At 42.2% G+C, this 13,248-nt stretch overlaps 1 protein-coding gene across 1 annotated transcript; it reads left to right on the forward strand.

The window, feature by feature from the left end:
• The first annotated feature begins 555 nt into the window (after positions 1-555).
• MSRB2 (methionine sulfoxide reductase B2) lies at positions 556-10,175 on the forward strand. The gene is given in 7 exon segments (XM_065830461.2): positions 556-851; positions 1,596-1,687; positions 3,573-3,677; positions 4,640-4,718; positions 8,538-8,685; positions 10,046-10,084; positions 10,086-10,175. Coding segments are annotated over 7 exon segments (849 nt in total).
• The last annotated feature ends 3,073 nt before the right edge of the window (positions 10,176-13,248 follow it).

The following is a 13,248-nucleotide window of genomic DNA, read 5'->3' on the forward strand; positions in this document are numbered from 1 at the left end:
CCTACTCTCGCCTTCACCCGCCTACACACAGGCTGCTGCTGCTGCCTCGGTGCAGGGTAGCGCTACGGGAGGAGCTGAGGAGCTTCTCCCCATCTGCACACAGCTAATAAGACATTGTGCTTTTGATGACTGACCCTTCCCTGGATGCAGCTTGTGTGTGTCCTGGAGTCACGCAACATTCTTAACAATAAACCCGCTGAATTACAATTCAGGGAGAATTTACTTGAATATTTATATAATGCAGCTAGGGGAGACTTTTAACTGCTTCCCCTTGTGCTTAAAAAAAAAGGAGGAAAATTAAGTAAGAGCCTAATTGGCTTTTATACCAGTCTATGGGGAGAAATGCAGGTCTGTTCTCTGCCTAGCTACGAAGCTTGGTATGTGCTGTAACCATGGGAGGCAATATTACAGGCATGACAGGACAATCATTTGGTTTTTCAGCACTGAAGATCTGAAAAATTAAATACCTCCAGCCAGGGGGGTTGTTTTCCGCTTGAGGAAGACTTGTCGTGCCATTTTGGAGGATTGCAGGTCAGGCTTTTGTTGGAGGGAAAAATGGAGGATCTGATCTGCCAGTGGACCGCTTCAAATGTGGATCATGGTGCTGGGATGAACAGGATCTGCCTCTCGCACCACCTCATTCATTTTAATCAAGGAGGGGCTTGCAATAAACTGGATAACAGCAAGGATGATGAGGCCAGGGTGGACAAGACTAATGCTTTCCGCTCCCGCTGCTCCCAGGGTGCACAGTTCAGGCGCCTGGTCCCCTCCTGCAGAGCCCGAGGAGAGTGGCACAGCCATGGACCTGTGTTGGTTCAGGTCCCACTGCCTCAAAACTCCTGCATTTTAGGGTAGTATCAGCAATGGAGAACTGCAAAGAAGATATTGATGGTTCATTTTTTTTCTTTAAAAAAAGCACCAGTTAAATCAATGTCAATTACATTAAAACATGCAAGTTTCAGGACTGATCACTTTCTTCCACTCTCCTTCATTTCCCAGATACTTCAGGGAGAACTCCATTGATTACCTGTCCTCAGCAGCAGCAAACCTGACTGAGACCAAGGCCAGGAACAGGAGGGAATGCTTTTCTTCCATGGTTGAGCTGAAGTTAGCAGCAGGGAGCCCTGGGAAAAACATCAGCGTTCACCACCACTTTCCAGCCCTAAAACATTTGCCAGAGCTGGGTGATTATCAAATGGGGTGTCTCCTCCTCAAAGTCTACCTAACATGTTCAGATTCCTTCCTAAAACCATGGGCAAATGACTTATACAAGATGCCATAGAGGTAAGACAAATGGTGCTTGGAAAGATATTTCTCTGATCTTCACTTGCCAAGATGGCTGAACATGGAAAAAATGTTGTTCTGCGTACAGCACAGACGCTGCCCTCTGCCAGCACCGGGAGCCCCAGCAGAGCCCTCTCCTCCCTGCCCAGCAGAGCTGCTCTCCTACCATCCTAAATCATGTTATTGAGGACTCACAGGCACCACATCTCCAGGATTTTTATCAAGGTTCTCTGGCTTCACTCCACCATGTCTCATTATATAGGACAAAGCGATTAATCAGCTGTGTGCCCTCCTCTCCCCTGCTGCCGCAGACAACGACCACGATCACCTACAAGCCCTGTTGCTGTTGGTCTATCGGTGCACAGCTCCATGGATCTGAGCAGAGGATTCGATTACAGCCATGGTACTGATCATACACTGTGTTGGATGTTCTCAGCTGCCACCAAACTCACTGACTTTGACACGAGGGTGGTTCAAAAAAAAGGGTGTGTATACACAGGACTGATGACACAACACTATTTTTTAGCTTTGGTTTAAAAATTGAGCTAGAAGAATTGGACTAAAAAGAAATTAAGTTTGTATTAAACACCATTACTAGCTTTGCTATCAGATGCAATCAAAACAATTCCTTCCACATAATTCAGTAACAATGAACCGATTCCAAATCAGAAATGAAGCTACTGGGAAAAAAAGCAGACAGCAGCATTAAGGCTGAACCTGGAAAACTAACTTGTGTTTAGATTTACCTTTTAAGGACAGCAGGCCAAACTAAAATACAGGTCCTATTATAGGTATATTTATAGGCCAGCTCAAAGCAGCTGTGACTGCAAATCACACCACATAAACAAGTAGCCACTTAGATAGCACATCGCCTTTGCAATTACTCGATCAATACAACTAAGAGCAATGCCTTCAACATCCATTTAGGAGAGCAAGACCACTTTCGCATGCAAATACCAGACTTGTTCTCCTGAAAAGCAGTTGATAATGTCTGCAAGCAAATGCCTCAAAAGATTTTGGTCTATTTACAGCCACAGTGGTTGTTCAATTTTTAAGCTGATCTCTTTACCTCTCAGTAAGGAGTGATTGAAACCTTTACTTGCAAATGCTGCACCAGTATTTAAGCAGGTGTTTTACTCATTGCTTTAATAAGGTGCAATTATTTAGGCTGAATGCACACATTATACACAAAATCCAGTGGGGCAGGATGGGGGGGTGACACCGACCATGGCCAACTGGCTGTGACCAGTGTATCAAAGTCCTGTGACATTGATATAGCAGCTTATCTGCTCTGGAATGTGCTCGGGAGCTGCCTCCTCCACTGCATTGCAAGAGATGAGTATAGGCAAGCATTCATCGCTCAGGAGTTGATTTTTTTTTCACATATGCTATGCTGATGGGAGATGCTCGTGGAGGTGGTTTCACCCTCAGACTTTTTGATTAGGAAGGAATGAAACTATTTTACTCATTGTTTTCCAGCCAATCTATTAATTCTGTGGCAATCTCATATCACTATAGATGTTCTGCACAGTGTGTACAGGCTCATAGCAGGCGTTGCTGGAGTTTTGCACTATGACTTCTGCTCTCCTGTTGTGTGTCCCTCATTTAACTGTAGCCCCATTTATCTTGGGCTATAGATACTACTTTCTTCCCGTGCACCTTGTTAGCATCACTTTTCATCGAGGCTTGTGGAAGTTGTCAGTCTTTGATAGCCCACAAATGTGTGCTAGTTCTGGTTTCTGATGATTTCCAAGAGGCAAACTACCAAACCTTTCAGCAATATCCAGGGATGAGGAAGGAGCACCAGCAGGCCAGCAGTTATCCCAAGCCAGAATAGAATCATAGAATCATAGTCATAGAATCATTGAATGGTTTGGGTTGGAAAAGACCTTAAAGATCATCTGGTTCCAACCTCCCTGCCATGGGCAGGGCCACCTTCCACTAGAACAGGTTGCTCAAAGCCCCATCCAGCCTGTCCTTGAGCATTCCCAGGGAGGGAGCATGCAGAACAGAGGGCTGAGCTGGGAGAGCAGATGGTGCCTGGGGTCATAGGTGTCCATTTCTGTTCAGAGCCTTCTCAGGCAATGTGCTAGAGCTGCTCTTCATATGTAGCACACAGGATGGAAAGCAGATGCAAAGTCCTACACTCGCCCCCACTCTTACGTCCCTGAACTGTCCTCCTGTGTTTTCTCTGTACCCATAGAAATGGAGGTGATGATGGAAACCATCACCTCAACAATGATTAAAACAGCATTAAAAATAATACGACTTTCTACATCTAATTGAAGACACAGGCTCTCTGATGAAACGAGCTGAAGCAACTGTTGCTACAGACTGGGAAAAAAAAATTACTCAAGTGTAATTTTATGTTACAAGAGAAAAAAGAACTGAACTAAGCTAAAGCACTAATGCTACCCAGGGTTAAGCCTCCTCCTCTGCCTGATGGGCAGAGAAAAACCTGCTTTGGGAAGCTGTCATTACTCAGCTGCTTCACAGGTTTTCCCCTGCCTCCCTGTGGTTGGAAGTTACACATACTGAACCAGCTGGATGTTGTTCTGACCCAGCCTGCGTTGCAGATGAAAAAACATTCTGCACTCTTTTTATTTTCTTTTTTTTTTCTGGGATACTTTGCTGCCAGCTCAGCCGTCTGTGTGGCGGTAGTGGAGGCCACTCCAGAGGGAGAGAGAAGATCATATTTTTGTCCTGTAGTCTGCTTTTTTTGACCGTATACAGAATAGCTACAAAATATGCAGGAGCCAGGTTATCCCTTGTGTGCCAGATCAACCACCCACCTTGTCCCCACATTTTGCTTCCTTCTCTGGTGGAGGCCACATAGCACTGTGGGTGCAGCACCATCATCCCTAGCCCAGAGCCACGATTTCTGCGTGCGAGGCGCATGCAATGTGGGATTAAATAATGTGAACTGTGCCCAAATCCTTATCTGTAAAATAAAGATCCCAATTTTGGACCACGCAGGAAGGAGGAAAGTCCCTTTGTAGGGACACTTTGAAGTTGTGGCACTCCATAGCAGAGACCTGGTCTTTGGGATCCTGCACTTTTCACAAGTTCCTCAGAGGTCACGACTCCAGCCCTGGTACCTGGATGATTTATGCATCTGACTGGTCTCGAAGTTTCTGGGGGCAGGGGGTAGTCTTCACTATTAATCCAAAGGCATCCTCCCCTTCATTTCTTTGGGCTGCTCGTGTTTGTTCTTCAAAGCCCCCCTGTGAAGCCTTCTTTTTATGGTTTTTCTTCTGTTTTGAATCTGATTCCTACATGCTCATTCCAGATGGTGAGTTTTTAAAGACCTGCATTATTAACTTCTCTTTTTTTTTTCTTTTCCTCCTTTTTTAATAGCCATTTAGTGGGATCTATCTCAATAACACAGAATCAGGACTATACTACTGCATGTGCTCCAAGGCCCTACTGTTCAGGTAAAACCCTTTAGATTCCACAGCATCCTTATAATGCCATAACTGTGACGGGAGGGGCAGCGTCTTTTCATGAGAAAAACTGAAAGTGTAGGTCAGAAGAGCAATCCTTTGGTGCCAGAGTGCTATATATAAGATTTCCAGGATACCTGTGGTGATACAGGTACATGATGTGCCCTTTTCTTGAGCATATGAGGATCTCCAGTGGTCAGGAGACAGTAGTTGCTATAATACATTAGGATCTGCCTTTTCCTCCTGGCACAAACATGGTCCTTTTCGGTTGATAATAATTCTGTTTAAGAGGTCCCTAAGCCACAAGATGCCACAAAATATGTGTATTTATGCATGAGTATCACTGTACGTTTGCTCTCTTCTTGCAGACTTCTGCCACTCACGCCGCTGGGCTGGAGAGACCTGTGCTCTGCCTTGGTCCCGCTGTTGTGATGTTCTTACTGCTGGGTCCCTCGTACCGGAGCTGAGACCTCCTCTTCACCCCACGTCCCTCTTGTTCCCTAGATTAAATTCCACTGGTTTTGCCTTTTTGGTTACATCTACTTTTTAAAATCTGACTGCGAATGACTGTGCTATTAACCTCTGTGCTCTTTACAATACTAAATATTTTGCAACTTAATTAAAGTCTACGTAAAAGAAAATACAGTGCCTTGGAGTAGGATGTGCAGAGGGTGTTCTGTTCTCTGTAACTGAACCAGAAAAGACAGTTCCTCATATTTTTTATCCAGAAAATAGCCTTTATTTATTCCCAACTGAGAGCTCAATGGAATATGGCTGATGTGCTCATTTTTATGAAGACTTTAAAGGATGCATCACAGATCAGAATGTCAAACGGGAAGCTGAGGAACGAGAGATCTGGATAGCAAGAAAGGGGGGAAATGTAATGGCAGTATCAAAAATAAACCTCAATTAAGCAATCAAATAGTAAAATTTGAGGCTGATAATTGTGTGCAGTTAGGTTTCCTTAGGCCCAGTACAGAAAACTAATATTATGTATATGAACATTTGCTTAAATGTATATTTTTCTGTAGAGATTTGCTAATAAACATTTTAAAATATATTTATTTCAGAAGCTAGTGCAGCATTGCAGAATATTCTGAAGGCAAATACAAAACATAAAAATACCTCTGGAAAATTCAGATAAGCTAGAGAAACTTTAAATTACGAAACTGTTCCTTTAGTTTAGGTGTCCTTTATTTTAGACAATAGACATTGACAGGTCAACATGAAGAGAGATGAGCACTGGAGGGAATTGCTTCTGCTGCTAAACCAGTAACAAAACAATAGTATAACCAGTCATGTTGCTTTTTGCTGTATTCAGCTCTCAGATAATATAAGTACTTTTGTCTAAAGTATAAAATAACGCTGAGCCTTACAGACTGATACAGGGAAATTAAACAACAAAACAAAACAAACAACGAAAACTTACAGAAAAATAACTTTTAAGAAAATTGAAAGCTATTGAATGTGAAAAATGGTCTGAAAATGCATTTTACATGAATGCATTACGTTGTGAAGGCCACTAACAATGAGAGGAAAAAATGGTATTTGATAAGACCTTCATTCATCATGGTTATTTCCTGGTGCATTAAAAATCCCCCTTCTTTTTCAAATGCATTAGATCATTAGCTACAGGTAAACATGAAGCATTTCCTCCTTTCTTCCAAAGTATACATATGTGTATACATTTATACCAGAACTTACTACCTTCTGCTACCAAATATTCATTTGAAAGAGTGAGAAATACATGGAACAAACCCCTAACCTTTATAGATAGCAAATTGTGGTGCTTTAATGAAATATCAAACCTTCAGCAAACCATAAACCTACAGCTGAGATTCTTACAGCAAAAAGCACTTTTTAGAATTATCTGGATTCCATCTAGGACGACTGAAATAGGGATCAAAGTAAATGACATGTGCTGGAGGAATGGTGTGTCGAAGGCTAATCTAATGCATATGTTTAGGGAAAGTCCATTTATCCATAAATTAAGTGGTGAAATACTTCAAAGGACAAATGCGATCTCGAACAGCAATATTTTGGGTACTAAAATGTTTCTATTAGGGAATCTAAGTGATATTACTGTTAGTAAAACCACACAGAGACCATTTCTATTGAGAGCTGGTTTAACAGCTCAAAAAAAATGATCCTTTAGCAGTGGAAAACATCTACAATAAACTTAAGTATTGCGAGCGGCATGTAAGGGATGGAGTCAGGCAGGGTCAGATGCAAACCCCACATAGCATTAAAGACCTTCCTCAACTCTACAGGGTTTCAGAGAGGATGCTCATATTTATGTATGAATAAGCAGAAGGATCCCCGTCTCAAAAAATGAAGTTCTGATTGAAATCTTTTGAAAATAAAAAAGGAAACAGCACAGGTTATTCTTTGGGACCCTATGGCTGGTGGGCACAGTGTTTGTGTGGTTTTGTGGCAAGGAGCTCTCTTTGGCCAGAAAGAAATACCTTCTCATACAAACACAGAGTCTGCAAACCGCATTTGCTTCAGTGCAGCCTGCTTCTGTGCTGTGTCCTACTTCTCCCCAGTTCCACAGAAGGGAGGAGGTAGAAGAACATTTTCATGGGTCTTCATGGAAAGGTCTGAGCAACAGCCCGCACATTCAGCAGCCATTTACAGTGAATTATCAAATGCATGTTGAAGCATGCACTGTTCTTTGGGTTGGATTTTTTAAGCTTTTTGCCCAGCTTGTTTGTCTTGTCTTCCTAAGAGGCCCTGTATATAAGATTTTCAGATTTTTCTTCACTGTATTATTAGCCAACCAACATATACATGATATATACTAGATATTTTGCTTTAAATTCTATATTGACTAATGCACTAATCCCCTTGATCACAGAAAAGCTGCTGCTGATGTTGGTGTCTCCACTCACCACTAGATGCCAGTAAGAGCACTGGGTTTGTGAAATAGGGCTAAAACATGGGAAATCGGGAGGAAACAGTTGTGGCGGGTCCCCAGGCCACTTATCCTACAGTATGTGAGTCTACCTTCATTTCTAGCCCTAACTCACACTAGGTCACTCTTCGCTAAGAGAAGATACTCGTTATCAAAGCTTGCACAACTTTAAACAGAAGAGATTATCTCATTTCTGTATACTAAATCCCAAAAATATTTTCTGATCGTATTTCCCAATAAGGTCTAGTTTTTAATATGCTACTAAACAGGGCTGGTGATTCTGGATGTTAAGAAGAGTCACTCACAAGTCGTCAGTTTGTAGTATTGTTTCTGATGGCTGCAATTATCTCCTGAGAAAAGTAGATCTTTGTGCTGTGAGGATTCGTCATTTGTTGACTGATGGTTTGAGTAGGGCTCTATTTGATTTTCCAGACTGATTTGGTGGCTGACTGCAAGCCGAAGCCATCACAGACACCAGCCCAGTCTGGTGGGACAACCAAGCTATTTTCCATACTTCATTTCTTCTTGTAAACTCTCTCCCCTGAGGTTGTGCTGCATTGGGCCAGGCTTCAAACTGCAGCTTTACAGATTTAATTCAACTAAACAGTTCACTCAGTTGTTGCACAAACCTTTTTGCAAGCTTTATAAAATGCCAACCTGTCAGTGACATAGAAACAGTGAGACAAAAGCTCTTGTTGTGGGCTGATCAAGAATCCCCTTTGGAAAAGAGCTTCCAGCATAGCTTGATGCCAGTGAGAAAACTTCTACTGTGCCAACTATTATTAATAGTAGTACAAGACAGGGATGAGGGGAAAAAGTCAATGTTCTTATTAAAACCAGACCTTTTTGTAACATCTCTGTTATTAATTAGCAAGGAAATCTGGTTTCCATTATAGTTCAGAAAAGAAGTACAGTTCTGGGACTGGATGGCCATCGTTTTCTGAGTCTTATAGTACTTGTGGCAGAGATGAAAATAGTACCAGTACTATGAAATGGCCAGATAACTCATTGAGATCAACTAGAACTGAAGTTGTCTGCAAACAGGTATGATTATTTTGGAGGTGATACCCAAAATCCCAGATCTTAACAAATAAGTTTGTTTGTGCCCATGAATAAATCTACCTAAATCTAACAGTGAGAATTACAGTATCACAATAAATATTCTGTCTTACTTCTTGGTATGAAACACATTAGTAGATTTCTAAATACCTAATATAGACAGTTGGTTTGGGTGAAGAAAATTATGTGACTGGGGACAGTAGTTGTTTAAGTATAGCCAAGGCCTGGAGTTTAGACAGAAAATTTACTCAGAGGACCTCAGGTGAACTGCAGGATGTGACAACAGACAGTAGGAGGGACTCTGAGATTTAGTTCACCCATTTGCCCCATCACAGGGTCGGTGCTTCCTAATTCAGTCCTGCTAGAGGTTTACTGAAGCTATTCTTAAAATATGCAGTGACGGAGATTCCACAGCCTCACTAGGTAGTTGTAACCTTCATGTCTTCCTGCTGTTGCTTTGACACCAGGGAAAACACTAAATTTGCTCTACAGCAGCCAAAGCTCATTACTCTGCCCTGCATGGTGGTGGTGGCGCACCACACCTTCACAGCTATCTTCTATGGGTACTCTCATTTCACAGAAGCCACATTTCCATGGCAGCTGTTCCTGCCCTGGGCATGTCCCTGTTCTTACACCTTTACCCTTCCCTGACCCATGAGCCATACTTGTACTGGGACATTCTGTAACACCCAGGTCCTTTCCTTTTCTAAAGAACTGATAGCCCTAACCATTTCTTCCCAATCTTGAGTCTGTGCTGTGTATTACATCTGCTAAGATACAAAAGTATGCAATCGAGTTTAATGAATTGCAGACCCTTCTAGCAGGATTAAGTATTATCTACAAATGTAACAAGCATTCATTGCAGTCCCTTATCATGGCATAGTTCGTGTTTTCAGTAATATCCAGCAAACATCTTTCAAGAACCTCAGCTGAAGACAACCTTCCAATTTTATAATGAATTAGTAATAGCTATTCTGAGTCTTTTTCCCATCAATAATGTGGAGGGGGAGAATCCTCAACTGACCTGTGAGAAGGACCTCCAGTGACAGTCTCAATTAACTTGAAATTTTCATTATGTATTGAGAATTCTAGATCCTCCCATTTATTTCTTGTACTTTCTGCCATTAGTACGTTTTCACTTCCTCATCTGGGGCAGATATTCACCCACTGGCCAGAGGTGATTACTCCAGGATGTATTTCTAGTGTCTCCCCAAGACTTCCCTGTCACACAACTCAATAGTGAATTAATCACACGAGGTTCTTACTTCAGGATAGCATAGTAAGTACCAGCACAATATTGGTCCATAATTATAACGGTAATAATGGTACATAATTTCTGTTGCAGTGTGAGGCCCAGCTAGGCCATGTATTTGATGATGGTCCCACAACTTCTGGACAGGGATTCCACAACTTCTGGACAGGGATTCTGTATGAACAGTGTTTCGTTAAACTTCAAACCCAGCTCTGGTCAATGAGAAGTGGATCTCTGTGGCTTATAGAACACCCCTTCACTGCTCATACAAGCTTATGAAAGATGCATGTTTTTAATATAAAACTCTGATTTTAGTACTTATGCCATTGTAACTTTGCTTTCGAGCTACTATCAGTGTTGACAACATATATACATTTGTGGTAACTCTTTGGTAATCTGCCTTTTCATTGTTAGTGTGATGTAAGTGTTGATCTGTTTACTGTATTAAAAAAAAAAAAAAAATCTGTGCGTTTGTAACTATGACCATTAACTGCACTGAGGCTGCTGAAATGAAGTACTCTCCTCAACCTGACCTTGCCTATGCCAAACAGTAGTTGTGGCACCAAGAATACAGATGCCCATGGCTGATCACGCCAGGGTTTTTACTTCTGTAAAATCATTGTATCCTTCTAAAGGGAAGCAAAAATAACACGAATCTCCAAATAAGGGCTGAGGGTTTTTTTTTCCCCTGATGTGAGAGACCTTTAGCCAAACCAAGTGACTTTTCCATGAACCTGTAAAATCCAAGTCCCAAAGAAGGGTCTAATTGCAGCTATTCCAGGCAACGGAGCCAGTGAAGACATGAAGTCTTTCTTTTTTTAAATCAGTGACTTTGATTTTGTGTCCAACAGCAGAGCTATTTTGGTTCAAAAACTTCCTCTTATATTATAATAATGTAACAATCTGTATAATATCTCCACAGTTCTGTTATCACTTGTGTATTTCAGAATCCAAAAATAAAAATGAATGTGAAATTTACTGTGTTTTGGGGAAAAAAAAAATCAGCATCAAAAAACACATGCTTTTGTTGAAAACATGCCTTGTCTGTTCTTCCTTGTACAAGTTTGTAAATACTTCTGTGTTCTCTCAAGCACTGTCATCATGGCTTGCTGTAACAGGAACATAAATTGTATATTTGTTAAATTGAGCTTTCCTACTTTCATCTTGTTTTTTGGTTGGTTGGTTGGTTGGTTGTTTTTTTTCCAGAGAAAATAATCTCTGAGTCAGAACATCAGCTTCACTAAACTGGCTGGGTGTAAATGCTTCCCTGCTGAGAGTTACTAGGCAACATCTCATTTGGCTTTACCTATAAGAGGTTGTTTCCATTCTCCTCACTTTGGTTGCCTCAGTAATAAAAAGGGTGTGTTCATTTACTTAGACTGGTGTAGTCTTGAAACTGTTTAATGTCTTCAGAAAGTGGACCTCTATTGCACTGAATTTACTTTTGCTCCTTCTGTCTTGTATGTCCTCAGTTTTTCATTCTCCTACACTTTCCACAGGAGAATGTACAACTTCATAACTTTTAAAACACTGTGATCACTACAGCCAGCCTAAAGAAGAACAGCACAAAGGTCACCAGAGGTGTGAAGCAGCTACTGGTTTTATGTAGTGTCATAGATGGTGACAGTCATAGTGTCATCAGAGGTGCCTGTTAACCACAGCAGCAGGCTGCTTGCTGTGTCTGTGTTGTATCACGCTCTGCCACGCAGAGATGCCTTTGCATCACCTATTGCTGCCGCCTGCCTGCTCTGACCAGGGTCTGTATGCCCAGCCTGCTCAGGTCTGTGCTCCCAAGAGTCTTCACAGGTTGTACAGAAATCACTGTCCTCACATGCTCTGAATTCAGGTACTGCCCATTGTTTGGTTTTGTTTCATTCTGTTGGTTTTGGTTTGGACTTTTTCTGTTTGTTTGCTTGTTTGGGTTTTTTTTGTTTGGTTTTATGGACTTTTTTTTGGGGGGGGGCTGTTTGGTTATTTGAGGTTTGTTGGGTTTGTTTGGGGTTTTGTTTGGCAGGTTGTTGTTTCGGTTTTGGTTGGTTGGTTTTGTTTGGTTTGGGTTGAGTTGTTTGCTTTTTTTTTTTTTCTTAAAATCTCTTACACAGCTACTGGAAAGGGCATTTGGCCCTTACAGGCATTGTTTAGACAGGCAGCCCTCTCCTCTCTCCTCACCTTTCTCATCAGGAGAGGGCTGTCTCAGAAAGCAGCATGACTAGAAGGTGTCTGCAGCTGGACCCATGTTCAGGCATGTGCTAGTGGAGAAGCCAGCACCTGCCTGAGTACAGGGACTCTAGGCTGGGATACCAAGGTGAAATGCTCTTTGCTTCTGCAAGCAGCAGAAAGTAGGAAGAGAAGTGGCAAAATACCAGTTTCCTGCTGTCCCCACAGATATGAGGTCTCACTGACACCTCCTGCGGATGCGGCTGAGTGCTATACAAAGCAGACAGACCATGAAGCTGACATAACTAGTACCCACACACAGATTCATGCAAAACACATTCAGTTTAGTACCTTGGATGTCCATGCTTGGTGGAGACCAACTCTTGGTGAACTGGCAAGTTAGTAACTATTGCTGACAGAGGAAGCTTGCCTGAGCAGAGAGCACATTTATTTTACACCTATAAACATCATTGTGTGCAACTGCACATTTGGGCTAAGCAGCAGCTGGTGCCTCCTCACTCGCACAGCAGAATGACCGAAGGAGAGTCCTGTAAGGCCCAGTTCAGCTCATGCAGTGTTAATTACAGATAAGTAGTCATATGAACAGACCTGTATTTCCAAGGACAAAGCTGAACTACACTGCACTGATAATGTCACCAAACAACATCAAACACAACTCTCCTGCCCCAGAGAAACCAGACACTGAACTAAGCAACCTTTTTCTGCTTATTCAAATGAAAATGAGGAAGAGAAGAAGGTTTGGGTTTCACCACGTCTGTAACATCAGTGTAGTGGCACATCACCTTTCAACGTGACTGTGCATCCCACAGTTTGGAGTAGCTGTACCGAAAGGTGTTTGAATATCCTGTCCCTTACACTTCACTGTAAATCTACCAGAAGCCCTCTTGTCACTCCCAGCCCTCCGCATTCTGGGCAGTTTGCACCTCTTCTAAAACACAGACACACAAATGACTGACACAGGACTGAGCAGAGGAAGAAGGAGTGGGGCAGGTAGGAGAGGAGTGAGTGGAGTAAATGGATGCGAACTTCCCAAGTCAGCTCTTCTGATGGTTTTTTTTTGGCAATGTCTGACGCTTTCTTCCATTCTCTGCTGTATCAGATAGTGGATGGAACTGGTT

The sequence above is a fragment of the Patagioenas fasciata genome, chromosome 2 (assembly GCF_037038585.1).
Source record: "Patagioenas fasciata isolate bPatFas1 chromosome 2, bPatFas1.hap1, whole genome shotgun sequence".
In the NCBI taxonomy this organism is placed as follows: domain Eukaryota; kingdom Metazoa; phylum Chordata; class Aves; order Columbiformes; family Columbidae; genus Patagioenas; species Patagioenas fasciata.